The sequence below is a fragment of the Crassostrea angulata genome, chromosome 2 (assembly GCF_025612915.1).
Source record: "Crassostrea angulata isolate pt1a10 chromosome 2, ASM2561291v2, whole genome shotgun sequence".
NCBI classification, from domain to species: domain Eukaryota; kingdom Metazoa; phylum Mollusca; class Bivalvia; order Ostreida; family Ostreidae; genus Magallana; species Magallana angulata.
The window spans coordinates 69,269,208-69,295,482 of NC_069112.1; the positions used below are offsets into that span (position 1 = coordinate 69,269,208).

General features: G+C 32.9%; 2 protein-coding genes and 1 long non-coding RNA gene across 3 annotated transcripts in view; all 3 read left to right on the forward strand.

Moving 5' to 3' along the window:
• Positions 1 to 26,275, forward strand: part of LOC128173537 (neurogenic locus notch homolog protein 2-like) — a 252,423-nt gene that overhangs the window by 174,787 nt on the left and 51,361 nt on the right. The gene's annotated exons all lie outside the window — the stretch shown is intronic.
• Positions 4,555 to 7,057, forward strand: LOC128173580 (uncharacterized). Its single transcript, XM_052839279.1, has 2 exons — positions 4,555 to 4,970; positions 6,711 to 7,057. Exons 1-2 carry the CDS (start codon positions 4,899 to 4,901, stop codon positions 6,996 to 6,998), a joined length of 360 nt encoding a protein of 119 aa, XP_052695239.1. The 5' UTR covers positions 4,555 to 4,898; the 3' UTR covers positions 6,999 to 7,057.
• On the forward strand, positions 17,718 to 22,600 carry LOC128173602 (uncharacterized). Its single transcript, XR_008242523.1, has 2 exons — positions 17,718 to 17,841; positions 22,308 to 22,600. It is a non-coding gene; the product is annotated as an uncharacterized LOC128173602 (long non-coding RNA).

Consider the following 26,275-nt stretch of genomic DNA (forward strand, 5'->3'; position numbering starts at 1 on the left):
AATGGTATGATTGTTTACAAACAAATCCACAACACGTGCTATATAAAAAAACTGCATTATCGTGTTTTCTTATTGTAACAAAATCACTAGATACGTTTATCGCTTACATTTATTTTGGAGACCGTGCCCGATAAAAAATAAATTTACATATCAAATTTTATTTCTATCGGGCACGGCCTCCAATTAAAATGTAAGCGATAAACTCAATTAATATTTAGTAAATGTTTACACCTTATTGTATTCATCCGCCATTTCTTGATTAAGCAAATTTATACTTATGCAATGAGTTGTCAATAACCAGGGAGGCAAAGTTCGGTTTTTTGTGCACCATTTAGTTGAATAACTGGAATAAAAATCTTGTAATATGTTTAATACTTAAAGGAACAATACAATACAATACAAAAATAGTTTTAAATTTCTCCTCATCTTTCTGATTTGTAGTCTATTTAGCGTTTTTGGCTGAAAAAGTGAAGGAAGTGCTTTTGCAGGACATATTATTTTAACAATAAAAAGCTTTCTTTGGTGATTCATGCGTGATATGAATGTGGCAGTATTGCAGATAAAATACATAACCTGAGTTAGTGTACGTTAGCTAATAGAAATCGTCAAATCATATCCTATTGAAATTTGAGTCTGACATCATCATGTTATTTCGTGCAGTCTGTGAATTTTCTTTGGTTGCTGTAGGTTTTGACCAATTGATAAACAGGGCGTGTAGATTTCAGTCTATAAGTTTCCATAAGAAATAGAGGGAATCATACTCAGTAGATGTAAATATAATACTATGAACATTATACATTTTTTATCTCTTGCGATGTCCAAAAGTCTTGTGATTGTATAGTAAGGCCTTAAATAAAAAGATGTGTGTTTAGGGTAACCCGACCTAACCTACAAAAATGCCCCGATCCTACCATTTTTAGTTGTCTGTTTTTATCCGATTGTGAATTTTATATCATGTCTTTCAAAAAATCTGTTTTTAAATATGGCACAAACATTCTTAGGATTCATGCAGAAAAAAATATGATAAAATTAAAAAAAATCCCTACCTAGTTTTTTCATCAGTGTTACCCTAAACACACAACTTTTTTTAATAGGCCTAATCGGTATATTGATATTATCTTTCTTTGGTATGTTTTGTATACTTTAATAAAGTATTTAAAAACCCTTTTGATTTCAGATGTTTGCAAGATGATGACATGGAGCATGACAGATGGAGACCTCCCATTAAGAGAAGAAAAAAAAGTATGCAGAAATATTTATTAAATTTTATAATGACATCTTCTGTTCTTATTTTGAAGAAAATTATGATTATATACACAAGTACATGTACATGTGCATGATAATATTTTTATATATATTTTCACAGTGCTTACTTTAAATGAGGAAAATGTTAACGAGAAAGAAGGGTATGATGAAGGAGATGAAATCGAGCAAGATATTCTTGAAGAGAATGATGAAGAAGAAAACATTCCTGAAGAGGACCCTGAAGAAGAGGAAATAGTGAGAGCTAAAGATAATAGGCACATTTACATAAGGAAAGTACTCAAGAGCACCAATCTAGCAGACAGTTCACAGCCTAATAGAAAGCTAGATAGAGTGTACAATCAAAAACACTGTTGCTTCCTTTGTAAGAAAATGATCCTCCATCTACCATGCCACTTCAAAAGCAAACATAGGAATGACCCTGAAATAAAAGACGCCCTGATGAAAAGTGATAAAAGAAGATTTGACAAGCTTAGAGCCAAAGGTGATAACATGCATAATGAGCTGGTTTTAAAGGAAGGCAAAGGTGAATTTATTATTTCCCGAAGACCTGTGGAATTTCAAGTAATTGATTTTGCACCTTGCTCCATTTGTTATGAGTGAATGAACCTGAAGTATATAGATAAACACCACAAAAGAGCTCATTCAGAAAGTCAGAAAAGATCTGCCATGGACTCTACAAAGTTTCGAAGCAAAAAGGTTATCCAATTAAATGCTGACAGAGAAGCTGGCAGAGTGAGAGTTGAGGAAAAAGTTTTGGAAATCATGACAAGAGATGGGGTGAAAATAGTAGCACAAGGAGATGATTTGATTTGTGCATTGGGTGAATCATGGATGAGAAGAAACTATGGAAATAAAAAAGCCAAATACTATGCTTCCCAGCATATGCGACTTATGCCTAAGTTTTTAATTAATCTTAGAAAACTTGATTCTCCAGAAAATGAAGTACAAACTCAATCATTGTGGGATTTTCTTGTTCCCTCAAAATATGATCTAGTTGTTGCAGCAGCTGTACAGCTTGCTTTTCCCTATATGACATCGAAGATCTTCGTTCCCCCTCAAACGCCATAAAAATAAAATATGACATTTTGAAAGTCATTAATGAGAAATGGGCTAGAATTCAAATAAGAGAAAAACCAGATCCTGATGAAGCCCACAGCTGTGATACATTTATGAGATTGATGAACATCAAATGGACAGAGAGGGTGCCTAAAATGGCAAGAACAGTACTAGTACAAAGAAGTTTTAACAAAGAAGTGGAAATTCCATCCCCTGATGACATAAAAACATTAACGGAACATATTTGTTCAGAACTGTCCATACTTAATCTGCAGAATTATGTGGAATCGACTTATAGGAGAGCAGTTGTTTTATGTCAAGCAAGACTTGTTTTATATAACAAGAGAAGATCAAGAGAGATCGATTACATAAGGTAACACTTAGTTCATTTTCCTAAAATAAGTTATTACCTGGTAATTTGATTGCAAGAGTTAATCTTAATGTATATTAATTTTGAAACATTCAATACATTTCAGTGTAAAGCAGTATGCTGCAAGAAGCACCAAACTAGCAGATATTGATAAGAGTCTCTTAGGAGACCTCTCTGAACTGGAACATCATTTGATGAACTCACAAGATTTGATGACCGTTAGAGGAAAGGTAATGTTTTCTAGAAATAGTTAATTAGTCATAGATTTAAATAAAAACAGATGTTGATGTGATATGTTCATCTATATTTTGTAATTTAGAGAGGCCGTCCTGTGCCAGTAATCATACCTAATGACGTTAAAAAGGCCCTTGAATACATTTCAAGCCATGAGTATAGAAAGGCTTATAATGCAAACCAAGTTGATTGGTTATTTCCATCCAAAGGTAGAGTTATTTTTTTGTCTTGAGTTCCAATCCAATTAAGTCGTTTTTCATTTCATTTATCCTCAAGAAATAATGGTTTCAATAATTTATGTACAGGTCGATGCTGTGCAAGGAGTTACGATGCTGTGAACCAAGTGGCAAGGGAATGTAATTTAAAATTTCCTCATAGAATTACAAGCGTTTCTATGAGGAAATACACTGCAACGTTGACACAGGTGAGTGTTTCAATGTTTTGTGACAACTGTTTTTTTTCATATGGCTAAGTACAAGATTTTTGGGTATCTTAGTACGTGTACATGTACAAGTACATGTACTTGTTTATCTTCCAAAAAAATGTTATACTATTTTTCTGTAGAAAAGTTTTGAATCAGATGATACAACAATTAATTTAATAGATAACTTATTTTGTTATCGTTATTGCAGATGATGAACTTGTCAGAATCACAGCTGCAGTGGGCATGTGACCATTTAGGTCACACAAAAGCAGTTCATTTAAACCACTATCGACAACTCAGCGGTTACCTTGAACGAGTTCAGATTGCAAAGCTCATGATTGTTCATGACATGAATCTTACAGGTGAATTAAAGGGGAAAACCCTTGCAGACAAAGAATTGAATGGTAAGGTCCAGTCACCTAGTACATATTTACCGATTAGTGTTTAATGCCAAAAAATGAAGATAACATATAGTGTTTAATCTCAAAAACATCTGTGAACAGGGCATAAAAACACAGACTCCTTGAATTTTGAGAGATCGGATTTGGTTTCTAGGAAGGTTAGGTACCCTCTTTTTACTGGTCTTTTACTGGGCCTTGTGTACTAATCAGATTGATGGAACAATCCATAATCAAATTCAGTCTAAAATAAAGGCCTAACAATTGGTATCAAGCTTATTAGCCAACAGACAAACCTCTTAACTGATTATAAGGTCATTATAACAACCTTAAAGTTTATGAAATGCTAACTTTTAATGTGGTATTGAAATCTGTGTAGCATCAAAATATTTGTTTGTAGCTTTCTTTGGTTAAAAACTGATTGTTTTGGGAGCATGAAATAAGTTAGGAGATGTGACATGCCAATGATAATGGAATAATAATTCATGTACCCGGTACATAAATATAAGAAAAATTGGCACTAAAGTTAAAATCATCTTGTTTAGTAGTTAGTTTGCATAATCTCTAAAAGAATATAACTTTATATGTATCTTTTACGTATCTTGATACATGTGCAAAATAAGTATTTTGAAGAAGTAATGAAATAATGTTATATAAATAATAATTGCATACTCTCTAGCTTCTTTAACCCTTTTATGAACTTGCACATACTGGTTGCAGTCCATTCAAATCACTATAAATGCAACATTTTCTTTTTTCGAATCAAGTGCACCCTTACATGACAGAAGAAGATATTCAAACTCTTATGAGGTTCAATAATATTTTGATATTATCGGTCCCAGATTTGACACATTACTTTGAAGTTGATTCAAAATATATGATCTTAAAACACCAAAAGACATATCTTATAATTCTTTTTATTTGAATAAAAAATCAAAATTGTGAATGTTATTTGTGTATGAAAAATAATTATGCATAAGACAATTAATTTACGAAACAAATTTATTTCAGATCTCTTGACAAAGACGTCAAGCTTCCACAATTTACAGACGAGTGTACAAATTGGTGGAAAGAATTTCTGGCTAGTGAAATTCTGGGTTCAAACGAAGAAACTTGGCCAACGTTGAATCGAACTACCGAAGTAGACCCGATGTCAACTTTAAGTGAAAAAGAATTAGACTTGATTGAAAAGTACAAAGAAAAGAGATCGGAATTCAAGGAGGTAAAGAGCTTTACCATACCCCCGTAAACGAAGTTAAGGGTCGGGGTATACTAGTATTGGAATCACCCTATCCGTCCGTCCATTCATCTGTCTGTCTGTCGGTAGAGACAATTTTTAGATCTTCCCCATATAAACTTTCTAACTTCTACATACATGTAGTCTCAAAATCTGTTCATATATTGAACCCAATCTAAAAACACGAAGCTTCAGTTTCTAGTCAGACTTATGTTGAAAATCAATGGTTCATTCATTAGAAATTAAAAAGATAACAGTTTCAATACTTATCGTCAAAAGACGACTATTTCGGTTTTTTTATTTGAACAGCGAACAATTTTTTACATGTAAGTGCATGGTACTGTGCATTGATTTTAAATTCCTTAATTCAGTATAAAGTAACGTATTAAAATACTGTATTAATTCTAATTTAATATGAAAACCCGTTGTTAAAAATTTGTACGTGCTATTTTTTTTACTAATTTGAATATGCGTAAAAATTGGAATCAAGCAGCAATATTAACTTGTATTCAAGCTCATCTCTGGAATATTTTCTGGTAGAATGTTATTAGTAGACCATGTAGAAATAGAACTACATGTCCGCGACATCAGGGAGGTGTACCGTGTTTACTAAGTTTTACGTAAATTATTTTTGAGATTATTCAAATGAAATTTAATACCCGCTTTGTAAATATGTCCTATTGCTTGTATTGTACCATATCAAGAATACTTTTAACAGCAGATTTTTTATAGAAAGTTCCGTTGTTATTAATTTATTGTGCGCCCTTAAAGCACATTGAATTTAGATACCGACTTTTAAAAACGCTCTTTTTTAAACCAAAGTTCAAATCTGAACTTATGCATGTTACCGCCTTTAAAATATAAAAAAAAAACAGTAATCAAGATCTTTACATTGACACCATTTAAGATGATAATATATTGCATTTGAGACAAGCTGATTAATTACACATCACCTAACACAACACACTTGAACATCGAAAACACCGCTATAAAATACCGTATGTTTGGAAGTTAATTACCTACATGTATCTAAGCGATAAGAGGGGTAATGAGATAACAAGTTTCAATGTTTATATAATTAAGAAATCAAATGAGTTCATGTTATTTTAAACACACAGGTTTACAAAAAATATTATGCATCTACAATTCATTGCTGTGAATAATTACGCATTCAAACTTTACGGATTTATAAGTATATGGTAATAAAATTAACATCATGAAAAATAATGAGTTATCTTATAAAAGAAACACGACCAGCGGTAAGCAGAGGCAACTCTGGTAAAATGTATTATTTGTATTTACAACGTTTGCACATATATTGGCTGAAAACAGTATGTCATATTCACATTACTTTGGGACAACATACATAGTTTCATATCCTATTAATTGCCAGACAACGTAATTTGGCACTAAATGTTTATATATTTTTTTGTATTATTTTGTTTCCTATAAACATTGAACACGTTGTTGTTTGATTTTATTTTGTTAAAAATGAAATTAATATACCGGTAACAATGTTGTGCTACTGCCTAAGTTCAATTAATCAAAAGTATCAGAGAGAGCAGAACATTTAACAGTGAATATTAATAAACAAAGCTCATCAGTATATAGTAACTATTTATTATAAAACAAGTTCTATTGATTCCAATTTAATTGATGGTTACATTTTTTTAAAAATGAAAGTGATTTGGCTTAAACTAAAATTGTTTAATGCAATATTTACAGGTTTTCACAAAACAAGGGACAGACAGAAGAAAGTACAAGAAAAATGACATGGTGGTCGTAAAAATTTCTAAGACAAAAGTTAACATTGGTGAAGTGCGCAGTGTAAATGGGGAAGACCTTGAATTGAACATTTTCAAAAGGAATAAGGGTTGCTTCACGAGTACTGATCATATTGTCAGTGTTAAACTAAGTTCCTGTTTTGCTACTGGTTTTCAATTAACTAACAGTAAAAACATTCCATCAAAGATTAAAGAGAGAATCGCGCAGGAAAATCTTAAGTTAGTGTGATTCACAAGATGCATTACATAAATAGAGATGCCAAGAATATCGAGATTTTCAATACATGATCAAACATTAGTTACTATGATGTCTACCATATATATATATATATATATATATATATATATATATATATATATATATATATATATATATATATATATATATAAATAAATATTTATTAGGGATGTCAAGTCGGTCAATTTTTAGTTCTCGGTTACTCGGACGTTTTTCCGATCGAGTACCCGGGTACTCGGTCAAAGTGTAAATAAATTTGAACAAGTACATTGAAGGTATGTTGTAGTTTGGTGCAACGATGGACATCAGTTTTTTAAAGCCTTTGCCTTCGACCATTTGTAACGGCATGTAATCAAACACAACCATATCAACAATCGCACGTGTAATATCATCGGTCTCTACGGCTTCTTGGAGAATTGACAAAATTTGTCGTTCCCCCCGTATAGGATAATTTACTTCGCACAGCTGACATTTTACGTTTTTTGAAACTTGTTCTTTTAAAATATTTCCAGACCTTTGAAGTCGGTGGCGGCATTTTAGGTCTGTTCAATTTCTCTACTGTGTGCTCTCTAATTTATATAATAGACTATATAAACGATGTTCAGTGAAAACAAATCATTAAAGTAAGCCAAAAATAAGGGTAGAAGACAGCCAAAGGTGAGAAAAGCTTGGTAACAGGTGCTTGGTCACGATAATTACTATATAAACACTGCCACAGGCGATAACGGTCATTTAGCATATTTAGAGACGTAGGAAATCCTAATTACTGTATGTACAAGAGCAATGGACATTTTAAGTTTTAAAACCGATGTTTTAATGCATTATTAAATAAACTTAGAACTATTAAAAAATATACATCCGAGTACCGATTTTTGTATTTGATATTTGATATATATATATACACACACAAATAAATACTTGGTGAAGGTAACGATATAGAAAAAGTGTGTTTTCGTCAGCTTGAATCTTGAACTAAATCATTGAAGATAAATATAATTAATATATTATATATAACTAATTAATTCTGCATGTTTTGTGCTGCTCCATTCTAGTCTCCTTAATTACTTATTTATTTAGGACAGACATTTATAGCGTTGAATATCATCTTGTCATTGTCAATTGATATCAATTCATATTCATGAACAAATGTATTCTAAACGTAACAACAGCGTTGAATTTGAGCAATTTTTGAGAGTTTCTTAACAAGTGGTTGTTAAGAAATACATTGTTATTGCTTCCAGAGAGTTATCTTACCTTTATTATTCAGAATAAATTCTTTATCAACAAGTTGCTAGGCGTTGGACACAGAAAAACATAACTTCTGACATTCTTAACAAGCAGTTGTTAAGAAGTTTCAAATTCAGTTTTGTGAAGGATTGCAAATGTTAAACCTGATTCGTTGCTTAATTCTTACCAACCAGTTGTTAAAACCAACAAATTTTACAGATTTCCTTCATCTTTCCCAATGGCGTTTAGATTTCGGCATTCTTAACAATCAGTTGTTAAGAGTTGCTCTCTGTGAAGCAAATTCTGATATTTTAACCAAGCAGTTGTTTACACGGTTTTGTAGAGGTTTACAAACCGATAACTTGATTTTTTGCTTGATTCTTGCCAACCAGTTGTTAGGACTTGCAAACTTTGCACTGTGAGAGATTTTGGCATTCATAACAATCAGCTGTCATATTTTGCATCAAAAGCCATCTTTGATAATCTAAACATGAACTTGTCACATGCAGTAACGGTTTGATTGTAAACACAATTTTCTTAACAAGTAGTTGTTAAGAAAATTTTATGAATCAAAAACTGCTACTGATTGTTAACAGTGGATTTTAGCAGTGTCAAAATAATTTTTACTTAGTTTGTAAAAGCTATTCTTAACAATCAGTTGTTAAGAAATGCAAGCTTGGAATCTTCTACCTTACAGTTTTCTGAATTGTTTCTCCTTGTATTTTTATTCACAATTTTTGATAAGCCTTATGTCTTGAAATCGTTTATTATGTTTTAAATAAGCAGTTGTAAGGCAGTAGCTTAAACGTGGTATTCTAAACAAGCAGTTGTTAAAAAAATTCTTAAACCTTACTCTTGCAGTGATGAGGGAATGCTGATATTTTCCCTTCACAATTCATGAGTTGTCAGACCATGCTTGGTTCTTTTGTTGTTATATTTTTTTAATACTGAAATCAATTTTCTTAACAAGCAGTTGTTATTAATTGGAAATAAAAACTTTATTAGAAATGCATTGTTTTCAGTTGTTTTCTATGTAATTAACAACCAGACAAAGAATTTGATCAAATGGAATTGATCAAGTTAAAATGGAATGTGTTACAAGGAGGATTTAGAAAAGGATTTAAACCTTATGTCATCAGATGTATTAGCAATATCTGAAATATGATGAAGAAGAGACACTGTCATTACCAGGGTACACAATGCATAGGTTTGACTCCCCAAAACATGGTACCCAAAGACCCTTCTATGGTCTTGCTATTTATGTCAAGGAATCACTCACTGTAAAAAATATTAACAAAAAGAGAGAACATAATGTTCAGTTCTTTTCCTTGGATATTGAAATTCGCAGTGGGTTACCAATATTATGTTTGTTCTTGTATATTCCCCCAAAGACAAATTTGTTGACATTAAAAACATGCTTTGGAGTATGTTTTGAGATTGTTTAGACGATCAAAAACCTGTAGTATTGACTGGGGACTTCAATATTGACAACCTTTCATCACAAACTGGAAATATCATCAAATTCCTGTCAGAATTCAATTTTAAATACCTACCCACATATTCTACCACTGACTATGGATTTGCACTTGACCACCTAAACACAAACATTTCAGAAACTCAAATTCAAACTTTGGGGACACTTGAAGCTTACTTCTCAGATCATAAGCCCCTATATATTGCACTGAAATAGATGAATTTATGACATAGAACTTTTTTGTTGTGCACTGTTTAAAATATCTTTTAACAAGTGAACAGCTGTCAATGTGACAGCAAACCGGGTTTTCTTTTACCGGTATGTGAACTGTATCCATAATCCATGTCAACCCCTATCCATGGAAATGGAGTACCCTATATGCAATATTTTGCCAAAAAAATGACTAAGTTCAAAAGCTGGTATTTTTTTCATAAATGATCAGAAATCAAAATCCTAGCAATATGCACACCTCTAATATATGTAGAAATGATTTGAAAAAGAACAACTTCTTATCTTGAAAACTGTAGGAGGAGTTATCCGTACAATGAGGGTACCCTATATGCAATATTTTGCCAAAAATGACTAAGTTCAAAAGGTAGTATTTTTTTCAAAAATTATCAGAAATCAAAATCCTAGCAATATGCACACCTCTGATATATGTTCAATTGATCTGCAAAAGAACAACTTCCTATCTTGAAAACTGTAGGAGGAGTTATCCGTACAATGAGGGTTACCTATATGCAATATTTTGCCAAAAAATGACTAAGTTCAAAAGGTGGTATTATTTCGATAAATTATTGGAAATCAAAATCCTAGCAATATGCACAGCTCTGATATATGTACACTTTTGATCTCAGTCTCACTTATACAAAAGGAATCTATAGTGGAAAAGTAAGACAGATCAAGTGTGAGCTCGACTAACTTTTATGGCCCATGAGCCTGATGTTCTAATGAATTTTGTTTAAAACCCTATTTCATTTGGAAGAGACGTTCGAACGTTTATAAAAATTGAGGCCACGACACAACTTTCAAGGTAAAATTCAACGAACAATGGCGTGGGGATAAACTAATAGATATACAAAATAAATTGCATGACATGTTTGACGACCTGTTTTCACAAGCCAGGGGTCACGATGCGGATCTGGGAATAGTGGTCCTTAGTCATCCGAGTTTAAAAAATCCTCATTGTACCGCTATAATCCTTGGAAATTTTGAATGCAGATGTCAAATGTCCGAAATCACCAAGGTGTTGAATTCGAATGAAAGCTTGCCCATCGACGAAAACCTTCTGGTCACCATTGGGTCTATAGATTTGCCTAAAGGACAAGATAACCCTAACAAATTACCAATGACGTCTCTTTTCGGACCCAAAAATAGTGTGGAGAGAAAAAATCCTGGCGTCGGAATCAAATTGAAAGGCTCTGACATACATGTTAGAGTTCTTATAATGTGTAATCTTTGTAATCTGTAGTTTGCACAGGAAAATTCCTCTATAAGCAGTAATATATTAGATATCAAAGTAATTTTGTTATGCATTGCCATAAATAGTATCCCAGTGATACAAGTAATCAGTTAAATGTTTGCATTTGATAATCTATTGCAACATTAATGTATGCAGTTGCAAAAAAAAATATGTATACACTGAAAACCTTTTCAATGTTTGGCATACGGTATAAACTGTTTTATAATGGTTGCATTCGAATACATTGGTGTGTGCAAGTTCTGAATTTTAGATGAGTGTCTCGTCTGCCGGAAGTCGTCCGAGGGGCAGGAGAGCAAACAGTTGAAGCTGGATCAGCAGACCAGACAGCGCGAAATCAGGCGAAGAGGATTCAACAACAACTGGTTGCAGTAGTAACGGGGAACGTACTGCAATCACTGAAGGAAGAGAGGAAAAACGAGATCGAGGTCGCCAGAGAGACCGTAAGCAGAAAATGGACAGTGTACGATCAGTCTCACCAGGTACCCCCTCGTGTAAAAGTGAATCTGGCTTAGACAGCCCAGATTCCAGTGAAAGTGATGAGGTAGATTCAGACGATGAGCATTAATTGTTATCAACTCCTAATGCGGCACAAATTGACGTCAAGATATGGCAAAATATGTACATAGAATTTTATTAAAAAAAAACTATTGCCCAAGGAAGAGTTAGGTTTTGGGAACATGTCAGTGCACATACATGTACAAAGCTCAGTAAAATCTGATTTTTAATTGGTTATGTCAAAGAATAAGAGCATCATAAAATAAACTGATCAATGGATCTTTGCTTTCCTAAAAAGTTTACGATATATTCAGAGAAATTTCCAAAATTGGTTTCAGCGTGTACACAAGATGAAATTCTCAGGGCCCCATCATGTAGCATGTCACGGTATGTGTATGTCAGATAAGATAATGAGGCCAGAGCCACACCATGCGGAAAGTTACACTATGAAGAGATATACTAATTCTCAGTGTAATGTATCATCATTAAAAAATGTCATGGATTACTTTATTGTCCTTGTACCTCGGCATATTAATCATATATATCATTATCAAATGCTAATAACGTTTTGTGATAGAATCAATCCTTAATTACCTGATCTTGAAGAAATGTGTGCACTTTGTATCTTGATTAAACACATGAGTCTAATGTCACCTGTTTTTTTTCTCTTAGTTTGAATAGATATTTAAAGAAAATCAGCAACAGCATTCATAATATATCCTTGATTAATGTGACGCCGCTATGGAGGATTAAAGTTTTACATAGAAAAATAAAAACATGACCCCAGGGTCAGGGGTTCAGATCATAGGGTGGGACCAATATCATAATTGCGATATGTTTATTTGGTCCATATCATCGTTTTCGAGGAGGACAGACTTCAGAACCTGTGCAGATAATGAGGTACTTCAAGAGCTTACTTTTGCAATGATGTCACTAACGAGTCTATGACTCTAGATGTACTCATATATATATATATAGAGAGAGAGAGAGAGAGAGAGAGAGAGAGCTATAATCTCAATATCAATATGTCCTACTGTTAGAAAAGCAGCATTGTAGGAGTGAGATCTCAAGTTGTGAATGAACTATAATTATCCCCTCGCGCAACTTGTTGCGAAGGGGATATAGCATCGCTACCGTGAGTGCGTGTGTGTGTGTGTGTGTTCGTATGTGTGTGTATGTATGTATGTGTGCACTTCATTTCAATTTTCTAGTAAATTAATAAATAACCTTCCAATAGAATTTCCTCAACCTTTGCACAAATATGCCTCATTGTAAAGGATTAAAACAAATGCAATGTCATATTAATTGGTCTGATGTTTGAAGTGTCATCAGAATCAAATCATGCTTTTCTCTTGTGTCCAAGCACAGAAATGGCTGATTATAGCTGTATTGTCAGGACAAGCTGCTCTTTCTGATGCTATGGAAATGGTCAACCAGGCCAGTAAACTACTATCGACCATTGCACTAGATCACTTACATGCAAATTATTTTCGCGGGGCATGGCAATTCTTAGGAAGACTAGCCTAAACAGTTTACTTTGTACCAAGTAAACTCTCCAGCTGTATTGTTTTGCGATGCATTATGGTGCTGTTGGACAAATGTACTGAATTCCAACAAAAATGCGACAAATCCCAATCCTCACATTTAGTCTACTTTTCCTGTACGTTCATCACTCAGGGTTTGACACTCTTTTTTACTTTGGTGGGTGGTAAATAAAAATAATAGTACAATTAGACTAAAAGGAGAAAATGAAGAGGTGCGACACATTGATTACCAACTCACTGGTTTGAAATAAACACGTTTAATTGGGGTTTTTTCAGTCATTTGCAACAAAAATAATTAAGGCTGCGTATGTTACACGATGTAACTGTATAATGAACTTTTAGATTTGTCCTACATTTCTTTTATTATTATTGATCACGCAAAAACAGGTCTGCAGTGTTCTAGTATCTGTATAACAGCCCTCGTTGCCTTGAAATTAACATCGGTCAATTTAGTTGATGCCGTTCTTCTCGCCGGTGGCAGTCTTGGTTTCAATGTTCTGCGAAAAATAGGTTGGCCATTCCGTAGAGCTGATTCAAGAATAGACATCGACGAATTACAAGAAAAATGGTTTTAGCAATGTATTGACTAGTGTTGGGATTCTGAGTGAGGCATATTTTGTAAATTCCTCATTCATTTTTACATTTATCACATCTGCACTGATGAGAAACAAAACAAGACTCTTGATCTTCGGATATCAGACTCTTATATAGCCATTCTTTGTCGAAACTACGAAGAATATTCTATTTATGACCCACATGCCAGAAATTCGAATGGGGATATTGATAGCCAGGGTTCAGCAGAACTTATTCATTTTGAGAATCCTGTGGAAATGGCAGCTGGCAGAAATGAACAAATAGACCTGTAACCGGTGAATATTCAATTAATTAGTGAAGATTGGCAAATCTTAAAGCAAGAGAAGTCCCATCCTATCCCATTTAGCCTTTCAAAGAGTGCCTTTGCCAATTGTTTTTTAGTCCCCTACCGGTTTTCACCGGAGGGGACTAAAGCTTTCCTCTGCGTCCGTCAGTCCGTCCGTCTGTCTGTCCCACTTCAGTTTTCAACATTTTTTTCTTGATGCGTTTGATGAATAATATAAAATTTGCTGAACAGCTTCAAAATATCAAACTACAGATCAAGTTTACACTTTTATAGCGTCTGGTTGACATATTTTCGAGAAAATTAATTTTTTATATTCCAATCATTTAATGTTCGGGTTCGATATTCTGCATAACAGTGCATTGTTTTCACAATATTTCCACAAACCGGTAGGGGACGTGTATTGCTTATGCAATACTCTCAGAATGCTTGTTTAATTTGAAATGACAAAGATAAACAGTTTCAAAATATTAAGGCAAATATCAAAACATGTAATGCGTATCATATGAGTTTACCTGATTTCCCTTCTTATTATAGGGCATTTTTTGTATGTTTTACAAAAGAATGGAATGAATTAATAGCCTTTCAGAAAACAATTGGTAACAATTACGGATTACTTATCCAAAACAAAACAACACAGTTTTGTTTTTCTATGCCCAAAATAAAAAATGGTATATCAAGGGGAGAACTTAAGGTTTGAGTGAAGATTATTAACGAGTAAATATGTCATTCCCTCTACATGTAGTTCCCGATACAGAAATGGTGTAACACAAACTTTTCATTTTTTTGTTGAAAAAGGTTTACATTCATCTATATTTCTCTTGTTTAACATAATTTGCGGAAAACGGACAATGACTTTTAATAAGTCATCCGATAAGTAATGTGATAGAATTGCATTTATATCTTACTTTCTGATCAATAAAATTATACTGTTATATAAATATTCTCTTATAATAAAACATTTTTAATAAGTAAACATAATTAATTAAGGACTGTTACTTCCTTTTTGTTTGTTTTTTATATCAACAATGGACGTCCTGGAGCTGGAGGTGAAAGAAAGTGATGTGCTTTCGCTTGATAGGGATCTTCGCCAGGAGTTTCCGGATGGGGGATGAAGTGCCAAGTACCAGGGTGTGGAGATAAACATTATTCTTCTTTAGCCTCTTACCGGAAACACTGGAGGAGATCCCATGTGAGAGAAATCCTCCTTTTTGACTGTGAATCTTGTGGGCATAGGGAGATTGAGAAACGTAACATCATTCATCATAACAATAGAAACATAAAGGGAAGTCGACATTCACTCAGAAAACTTCATTCAACAATTCATAAATAGATCCGAAAGGCGTGTTGCCACCAAAGAAACCAAATGACAAACTCTTGGAGAATTTGTTCAAGGAGGATATTATACCAGTCCCTCGAAACAGCGATTCATTTCTTCAGTTCAACGATGATGGTTCCTCCTCGTTCCATGTAAAATATTAACTGTCACGTCATTGGTCAATTGTGATATCTGTTATATATTTAATAGAAGTATTTGTAATGTATACCAAATAAATATTTTTTATTTCAGGGTTAATATTTTAATATTAAATAACATATTTTATGTTCATCTTGGCTGTTTGAAGTTGTATTATTTCCAAATTTTCATTTTATTAGGGTTCGGACATTTTTGTTTTTACCGCAATATCTTATTCAAGATATTTCGGTTTTGGAGTGGAGGGAGTGTGATAGGATTGCATTTATATCTTACTTAACTTTCAGTCATATTATTAGGGTCTTCCGTTTCCGGAACGGAAGACCCTTTTGTTTTTCTTCGGTTTCTTTTTATTAGGGTCTTCCGTTTCCAACGGAAGACCCTTTTGTTTTTCTACGGTTTCTTTTTTTTCTTATTCTTATTATTATTATTCTTTTTATTTTTTTTCCAACTCAAATATTTCAAAAACGCTTGCATCGATTGTTTTGAAATTTACAGGTTTAATGTGTATATAAAAGATCTCTATGATATGAAAAAATTGTATGATAACGTCATCAAATTCGTCAGATATTGACGTTTTTCACGTTTTAAAAAGTGATTTTGTCCGGAGCTTTTCTTTTTTTTGAATTAAGATAAAGCTATGAAATTTACAGAGAAGGTAGAACTACCGTTTTACTTATGACATAAGGCTGGAAATTCAATTCGGACACTTCCGGTCGAAACCGGAAGCAAAACCAATTTTTTTAAATTTTCATGTTTTTCAATTTTAAAAATTTTACGTACGTATCTTACAGTAATTGTCATGCTGAGTTCAAAACTAAAATCCGTTTGAAAATCGGACGATGCATTACAGAGTTATTGGGGTTTAAAAATTGATTTTTCCGGAAATTTTGATTCCGCGTCCTTGGTTTAAAAAATAGTGTAATTTTCAAAGTAAGATTAACTCGTACCAAAAATAATTGTTAAGTCGTACTTGAACACATTCGGATTTTTTTTGTTAAGTCGTTCTTGAAATCGGAAATGTTTTTGTTAAGTCGTACTTAAAAACATTCGTTTTTTTGTTAAGTCGTACCAGGAATAATTCGATTTTTTCATCTTTTTATTTGCGTAATCTTGTTGTTGGTTTAAGAGCTCTGCTTCTAACAGGAACTTCCAGCTTTACTTCCGAAATTAACGGAAGACCCACTCGTTGCTTTGCAACGAGCTTTGCTCTAGTTATTATTATACTTTTTCTTTTTTTTCTGACTCCTTTTTTGCTTCATAACTCAAAAAGTTTTCAACCGATTTCAATGAAATTTCCAGAGATTTTAGCAAGATATCGTCCCTCAAAGATGTTAAAATTTTAAAGACAACGTCACTTCCGTTTTGACGTTACGTCATTTTTAAAATTTTAAAAAAGTCATTTTGTCCGGGACTTTTCTCAAAAATGCTTAAAGATAGAGGCTTGAAATTTTCAATGGTTATGATTTGGTCGATTTACCTCTGTAATGAGGCTATATAATAAATATTCGTCACTTCCGGTCGAAACTGGAAGCGAATCAAATTTTTCGAAAAATTGAATTTTTTGATCAAACAAAAAACGTATACGTAGTTTGTAGAGCTTTTTATGCTGAATCTAATGCTGAAAACCGTTTGAAATTTGGAGGATGCAATAAAGAGATATCGGGGTTTAAAAACTGATTTTCCCGGAAATTTTGATGCCGCGTTCTTGGTTTTAAAAATAGTGCAAAATTCACACTGAAAGTAACTTCTACTGTAACAATTCGTACTGATAATAAAACTTTATAAAAAAAACATAAAATTAGATGCATATTGTAGAGTTTGCAAAGCTTAATACAAAACTTAAATTCGTTTTAAAATCGGATACTGCATTGCAGAGATATCGCGGTTTAAATATTGATTTTTCCGGAAATGTTGATTCCTCGTTATTGGTTTAAAAAATAGTGCAAAATTCACACTGAAAGTAACTCCTGCTGAAAAGATTTCGTACAGGTCATAAAACCGAACTCCTTTTTTATATAGTTAATCAGAATGTTTGTTGAAACAATTTCGTTAATTCGGTCGATAATTACGTTGTTACTTTTTATTAGTCTTAATAGTATTAATCGAAATAATTATCGTACGATTCACCATGTCAACTCGCCATGTTTTGACTGCGCGCTGCGAACAACAGCTGATCATAGCGGTGTGTCAGAAGAATGGCCTGCAAGGCGGCGATAGTGGAAATTTCAGCTCAACTAACGTATGACAGATTATAAAGGTATGTTTCAATACAGGATATATCGTATTGACTTTTTCTTTTCAAAGTGTTTGTGCACTTTTCAATCTATTCCGACCTTCCTCTGACTCTAACCTCCGCTTAAGCGCTTTTGACGTGCGTAACAATATAAAAGCGGGCATTTGAGTCAGAGAAATCTCGGGATATTATCTGTCCAATGTATTTTCACGTGTATGTTTTGCACACTACTCTTTTGAATTTCTATTTATTATTATGTACATGTATGTCTTATTTTGTATTGAACAACACACCACACACTGTAAAAATGTGCAGTTAAAAGGGCTGGGGGTCCAAAGGCACACAAGAGTAGAATGTTGTAATTAGAGTGTATGTTTACATGATGATAACTTTACCCTAAATATTTGAATATAGCAGATCTTTACCATATCACCTCCACTTAATTAATGAATTAAAGAACTCAGACAGGCTTGTGCTTAATAAATAAATATATTTGACATGGTAAATATTCAGTCTAATTAAAATTATAACTTTTGTCTGGCTCGCCGTTATATATGATTATTGCCTGTATGTAAAACATGTAAAACAGAGTGCAAGATGAAAAGAACTTTAAGTTCAGATTTTAGATTTATGTTCCCTGATATCTATAAAACATTTTTCTCAAGATTTGATTATTTCACAGAACCATTGTAAACTCTTTGAGATTAGTTTATCTTTTATATATATTGAATTTTATTGATTCATTTTAGGTAAACTTTACATGCAGAACACATCTACATTGTAAACAATTTTTACAGTAAGACTAATGTATGTAATAATTTTTACTACATGTGCCTCAGATCTCTCTCTCTCTCTCTCTCTCTCTCTCTCTCTCCCTCTCTCTCATGCTTTTAATCTTGGCAAAGCATCACAGAGCAACATCATTTTGTGCATATCTCTATCTAGTAAAAGAAATCAACAATGCTTTAAATTTCAAAATGAGCATGTATTATCGTGCAATCCCTCATTTTTTCATTGTGCAACTAAAATCCAAAGCTTTGAAAAATTGTTTATGGAATTTTATACATACTAAACATAATATTGTTTTTAAAACCTGTCATTAATAAGAAAAGAGAAAAAAATCCTCGCTAAATTTATTTGCAAAAAAAACCCAGTAGAATTCATTTAATAAAAAATGGTATAATAGCAGAAAATTATACTTTGAGGCTGTTCAGATGAAATACTGTAAGTCGTTTTAATTCCACCGTGTTAAAATTTCATGATTTTTACTAAGGTATCGATTGCGATGGTTTTAATTTCACGCTGCTTAAAAATTCAATTGATCAGAATAGAAGCATTTAAATTTCATAATATTTGGTTAAAGTGTTCAAACTAATGCTTCTTAGGAAAATCAAAAAATAGGGGGATGGTATACATGTAAGAGTATTTCTAAGTGATGTGATGCTTTTGTCATGATAATATCATGTATATGTATGTAGTTTTGAATAAGGTTTCTTATTTAGGGAGGTTGAACAACAGTTGACCTTTAAAAGATTAGGTAAAGATGCTTTATTTATGGAGAGCCCTATGAATCTGTGTTAAATAGAGGAAAGTGGAAATGCTGGGTTCACTTAAATGGCCATATTTTTTTTAATCCTTAATGGAATTGGCAAAATGAGGTATACTTTTTCTCAGAATAGCATAAGCTTTGTAAGTTTAAGACAAGATGACTTTTCAGAGAATGTTAGTGTAAGTTTCAAGACTATATGGTATTTTCAGATTTCTCATTTAACTGTAATTTTGAGTGGATTTTGTACCAAAAGTAGTCTATTTTGGGAAAATGGATGATTTTGTTGGTTATATATGTCATTACATGATTTATTAGCTATAATATACAAGGGAAGTAACTCCCTTTTAAATGTGTAGAATGACCACCACTAGAGTAAATTCCTATCCTGATGACAATTAATAGGCTTAAGTTAATTACCGAGATAAGAATTGATACTGTAAAAGAGTTTTGATCAATTGAATTATTTAAATGATAAATTTGCAGCAATTTTGCTGTCTGATTTCATGAAATAACATTAAGCAACCTGACTTATTTAACTCAATTTTTTTAAAACAGCATATTTTTCTTTCAAATAAAATTCACATGTGGACAAACGCAGTTATCAAAGTATACAATATGTCAAAAAACTCAAGTTTTTGCTCCTTCCTATCCAAAAGTGATATTTTAGATATATTCACAGAATTCAAAAAGCCACCCCCTCTTTCCAATTGTCTCCATTACCATTACATGTTGGATATGTAAATGTACATTTGACCTTGAAATAACATCTGCTATAGTAATTACTCTCGAAATGATCAAGAAACAACATATTTTTACCCTTTTATTGTATATATGCATCAAAAATGTAGGAAAACATGTAAAATTTGAACATTTAATTATCATGGAATTCTCATCCGTCCCCAGGTTCCCGGTTGTGTTTGAATTTCATTTTAATAAAGAGCAGACATCACACTTGTAGGTCTTACTATTTTAGCAAAGTTAAAAGGAGACTAGAAACCAGAATAAATAAGATATTCACTAAATATGATTACAAGCTTACTGTTTCATGAAAACAAGAAATCACATGTATGGCGGCATGTCTTTTTGTGAAAAAAAAATGTTACATTTCATCCATTTATCAAGAAAAGATCAATTTTCAATATCAGTTATGGTTGTTTTCAAATATGTGTGAGAAATGACTCAAGGAAATTGCCACAAGTTTCATAATATTAGGTTAAGGTAACTCCATACTCGTAAAATTCTCTGATGAAAGTTGAAAAACCGAATTGATTTCAACTTAATAGACTTTAATTTCATCAATTGTTAGAAAAAATATACATGTCATCACACTTTTTGAGATGCCAGATAAACATAAACTAAAGCACATTTTAGCATCAGAAAACCATATTTTTTTGGTTAAAAATAAAAATTTTGTAGGCAGAAATTTGTTTATCTTGTTTAATTTTATTGTCAACTTTATCAGAAAACTAAAACTACAAAAATCTTTTAAAATTCATTGTTGGAATAAGAAAAACCATGGCATTTAGACATACAACTGATAGAAAAGTAAGAAAAAGAGTTATTTCCCCTTAGCATCGATAAAATGTAAAAGAAATTGGAAATTTTGCATAAAATTAAGCTGTGAAAATATCTTGAACCTACCAATAATTCTAATTACTTCTGTGTTATTATATTCGCATAAAATAGATAAAACTATCTTGCACAAATTTTAAAGAACTCAAAGTTTTGCAAAAAAGTATGACATTACAGAACACTGGATCTACTTTAAAGTGTTCAAACTAATGCTTCTTAGGAAAATCAAAAAATAGGGGGAGGGTATACATGTAAGGGTATTTCTAAGTGATGTGATGCTTTTGTCATGATAATATCATGTATATGTATGTAGTTTTGAATAAGGTTTCTTATTTAGGGAGGTTGAACAACAGTTGACCTCTAAAAGATTAGGTAAAGATGCTTTATTTATGGAGAGCCTTATGAATCTGTGTTAAATAGAGGAAAGTGGGAATGCCGGGTTCACTTAAATGGCCATATTTTTCTTAATCCTTAATGGAATTGGCAAAATGAGGTATACTTTTTCTCAGAATAGCATAAGCTTTGTACGTTTAAGACAAGATGACTTTTCAGAGAATGTTAGTGTAAGTTAAAGGTAGCAAGGGACAGTTTCGGATAAAGTACCCGTCAATATTTTTGTAAAATTGAGAGTTGCTGTACTTGAAGGCTCATGAGTGTTGCTAAAATTCATGAAATGATTTTTAATGATTATCATTAGTTAGAGGGATATCTCTTGTTGAAATTGATATTCAATATGTAGGCCCCATATGTTAGGTACATGAGATTCAGAAGTAAAATGCGAAATCTGTGGCTATGACTGTTGTGTTGACTTTAGACAGTGAAAATGCAAGTTACAGATGGGAGGGTAAATAACACAAAAAGTAGGTGGATGGGACATTATAAACTAAACACCGGTAAGTTTCTGACATGTGATGGTGCAACATGCACATGGTACAGAAGGTCAACCCTTTGCAGGGAATTGGCTGGGGGAGGTCTAAAAAGCTGAAAAATTAGCAAAATATGGAAGGGTCAATATCTCATAAAAACCAGTATGTAGAAAATTTTACAGGTTTTGACTAGTAATTTTCTTCAGAAATTGGTGATTGGCCTTATAAAGAGTGAATTAAAGGTATTTGTGGTGAATGGGAACTGAGGAAATTCTAGTTACAGGGTTCCGAAGACACACGTCCCCAGGCTACAATGAAATGTATAAAAAAAAACTGTCCTGTGCCATCTAATGTCATGAATCGGGATATGTCATACTAATTACACTGCATGCATGTTCAGTGTATTTTTTTTTCAGAAATACTATGCATGTGTTAATGTAAACACAGCTATTATTAGTACCGGTACATGTATTAACACAGCCTATTGATTTTTTTAATTTCAGCTATTGGTGGCCACATGGTTTTTACCTGTTGATTCTTTTCAGCTCTTGAGGTTAACCTGTCACCTCTACCCACATGCATATTCCTTATTGTGTTCTACAGACTATTTACCAGTAATTCAAATTAAATCGGATAATTAATGAACAGTTACTGTAATGGAACTTTAAGAAAGCATCATGCCTTGATGTAGTTTGTGTTTGATAAGAAATTATAACAAACAAAATTATGGCTGTTTAAAGTAATTTACAATTGTTAGCTGTGAAAATTTGTTTTTCAATAAAAGTATGCAATTATGTTTCCTTTATTTTATTTTTAGCTCACCTGAGCCAATTTGTCGTTGTCATTGTTGTAAACTTTTCATATTTTCATCTTCTTCTCAAGAAGCACTGGGCAGATTTCAACCAAATTTGGCACTAAGCACCACTAGGTGAAGGGGGTTCAAGTTTGTTCAAATGAAGGGCCACACCCTCTTTAAAGGGGAGATAATTGAGAATTGTTGAAAATTTGTTGGTATTTTTCAAAAACCTTCTTCTCAAAAACTATTCGGCCTGAAATGCTTAAACTTGTGTGGAGGCATCTTCAGGTAGTGTAGATTCAAGTTTGTTCAAATCATTGTCCCCAGGGATAGGGAGGGGCCACAAAAGGGGGATCAAGTTTTACATAGGAATATATAGAGAACATCTTTTAAAATCTTCTTCTCAAAAACTATTAGGCCAGAAAAGCTAAAATTAAAGTGGAAGCATCCTCAGGTAGTGTAGATTCAAGTTTGTTCAAATCATAGTCCCAGGTGGTATGGTGGGGCCACAATGGGGGAATGGATTTTTACATAGGAATATATAGAGAAAATCTTTAAAAATCTTTTTCTCAGAAACTAATCAGCCAGGAAAGCTGAAACTTATGTGGAAGCATCCTCAGGTAGTGTAGATACAAAGTTGTGAAAATCATGACCCCGGGGTAGGTTTGGGCCACAATGGGTGGGGGGGGGTCAAAGTTTAACATAGGAATATATAGAGTAAATATTTAAAAATCTTCTTCTCTGAAACTAATCAGCCAGATGATTCTTTATAATTGTTAAGACTTTGGCCCCAGGACAGTTCTTTGGCCTCACAAGAAGGTTCAGAGTTTGATGTAGGTTTATATCCCATATATAAACTATTGTTAAGGATCTTTTTGAGAACTGCAATACTCAACATGCGATATGACTATACAATCAATATAAAATCATCCTTTTAGAAAAGGAACTAATGATCATAAACATAAGAATATTTAGGGGGGGGGATGAATTTTATTTAAACAGGATCTACATGTATTATTGTACATTGTCCAGATAGTTTGCATTGTGACTCCATTAAGCTGATTTTATCATACCTATTGTTCCTCAGGTGAGCGATGTGGCCCATTTGCCTCTTGTTTTAGTTTTTCATTGTTTTTCAATATTAAAAATTTAACATATGTAACTTACGGTAATTTTCATGATGAGTACGATGCATAACAGATATTGGGGTTTAAAAATGGATTTTTCGGAAATTTTGATTCTGCGTTTTTGGTTTCAAAAATTGCGTAAAGTTCAAACTCGTACCAAAAATAATTTTTGTTAAGTACTTTGACACCTTCGGAATTATTTTTTTTGTTAAGTCGTTCTTAGAATCGTTAAGGTTTTTGTTAATTCGTACATAGTATCGTTCGTATTTTTTATCTTTTAGTTTTAGTTGCTCTTGTTTTTTATTTAAACACTCTGCTTCTTGCAGGAACATCAAGCTTTACTCTTTACATTAACGGAAGACCCACTCGTTGCTTTGCAACGAGCTTTGCTCTAGTTTATACTTACTTTTATTGCCGACGATCAGATTTACGGGTAGATTTATAGCGAATGTTTTCCTCTATTATAGTCTCCTGCTTTCATGTCAGGCACTTGTACGTTTATAACATAAGCAAAATGTTACGACTTTTCTAATTGGTTCTAATAATTTATTTTTCATTCGGAAAGTTTCGTAGTTTTATGTAATCATTTGGAAAACACCAGTTCGAGCTATATTTACATTCAGTCATTTTGATTGGCTAAAAGAAACACACCCCCAGAGCGGTGTCTTTTAAGTCAGGTTTTGCTTTAGTCCGGCGGTTCACGTGGAATCTTCTCTAAGGTTCGAGTCAACTCACTCCCCTGGGTAGATAGGTGGGCCCCAGTCTTCGTTTCCTGTCTCGTTCATCGTTTCGTTCATAGTCTCGTTTATAGCTCGATTCTCCCTTCCGTTTCTCTTGTTCTAAATTTAACTTGGGAAACCTGTTAGGCTAGTCAGTCCGTGCGGGGTGGAACTTATAATTTGTTCGGGTTTCTTTGACTTAATATTAACAATAAGGTATGCTTAGTAATTTATCTATTTGGTTAGGAATGTAAATTTAATGTTAGCATTCCTAGATATTTTTCATTGTGAATATCATTTTTGTGTGTCTCATTTTATGCTCATTATTAAATATATTGGAAACCTTTACACTTGTTTTCGTTTACATTGAAATTGGAATAAAGGTACTTGTTAATTTGAAGTAAACGTAAATATCTGACAGAGTGATTGAGCGTTGATATAAATTTCTAGAATCTTTTACATTATTTTGGAGTTTTGGATTTAGACTTAGAAAACAGACGGATTTGAGACTGACTTAACTTAAGCGACTAGAGACTTAAGATTATCATGGAACTTTTGGTATAAATTAAAGTTAAAACCACTATACGATTACAGAAGGTTAAACACAGACTTATCATTATTTTGTTGAAATAAGTTAACATTCATCTATATTACATATGTTGTGAGAAGAGATTCCCAGAGAATTTGCTAATGAAACTTAATGTAATTAAATAAGTAATATAGAGTAACAAATTTATTTCCTCGTATCTGCGAATTAGTTTAAGAATGACCTACTTTCCACTAATTCAAGTATGATTTGATAGATCGACCTTAAGTTATTCGTCATGAGAATTTACGACAAAGTACTTTCAGAAAGTTAAAATCTCTTCATGGCACTATCTACCTACCACAAAACTGAGTATGTTACATTTCATCTAGATTAAATACGGTTTTGTTGTATGCAAACAAGTAAGCCTTTTCAAAGTCTAATGAAGTTGGCAATCGGTATATGAATTTTGGACAAAATTGAAAATTTAACACATATAATCATGACAATAATAAACAATCAAACGCACAATTTCTGTTATGCCGTCTTTAAATGTTTCGGTCCTTTTCGTCATCTTTAGAATAAAGTGTTCCGCAACAGTCCTCGATGTCGGCGGAATTATCGAAGGATCCGGATCAACGGAGCACTCAGAGTCGTTTTCTTTCAGCGACGTTAACATTGTCGTCAATCTTCAATGGAATCATGGGCTCTGTTCTCTCACACACCAGTATCTTGTCCACCATAGCGTCCATCTTTTCACTGTTTGTTGAGGTCAAAAGTTCTCTTTACATTTCTGAGTTAATTGACAACCAATCCTTATCCTCGCTTATCGGTTCATAGTCAATGGAGTGTTTGGGAGAATCCGGAGGCGTTATATCCTCATAGAGTAAATCATCAAAAACAGCTCTTTTGGCATTTTCCAATTGTTCTCTTGACATTTTCTTCTTTTCGCAGTGTTTCACCTCATTGTCTGAAATACTGGGAAAAACAAATAATACAATGAACGTTTGATTAGGTGAGCAATGTGGCCGATTGGCCTCTTGTTTAATAAATCTTACATCAAATTCATGTTTAATAACGACTTTGTAAATAAGGTAATATCACATCGGATAATCACTAGTGAGTTTTGGTTTACAGATTTATTGCTTTTGATCAGCTGAAGTGGACCATGCCAGGGTGTCTAGTTTCAACACATTGAATAAGACATTGTAAAAAAAAGTATTAATCACGGTGTTTTCTAGTTGTAAACTTAATTTTTAAAAATTGAAGCTATACTAACAATTTTGTCATTTTTTGGCTCGTA

What these genes read in the sequence shown, in the direction of transcription:
- LOC128173580 (XM_052839279.1), top strand. Translation starts at nt 4,899, where the DNA reads ATGTCAACTTTAAGTGAAAAAGAATTAGACTTGATTGAAAAGTACAAA. An exon ending in AGAGATCGGAATTCAAGGAG is followed by an intron (nt 4,971 to 6,710) that starts GTAAAGAGCTTT and finishes CAATATTTACAG; the next exon opens with GTTTTCACAAAACAAGGGAC.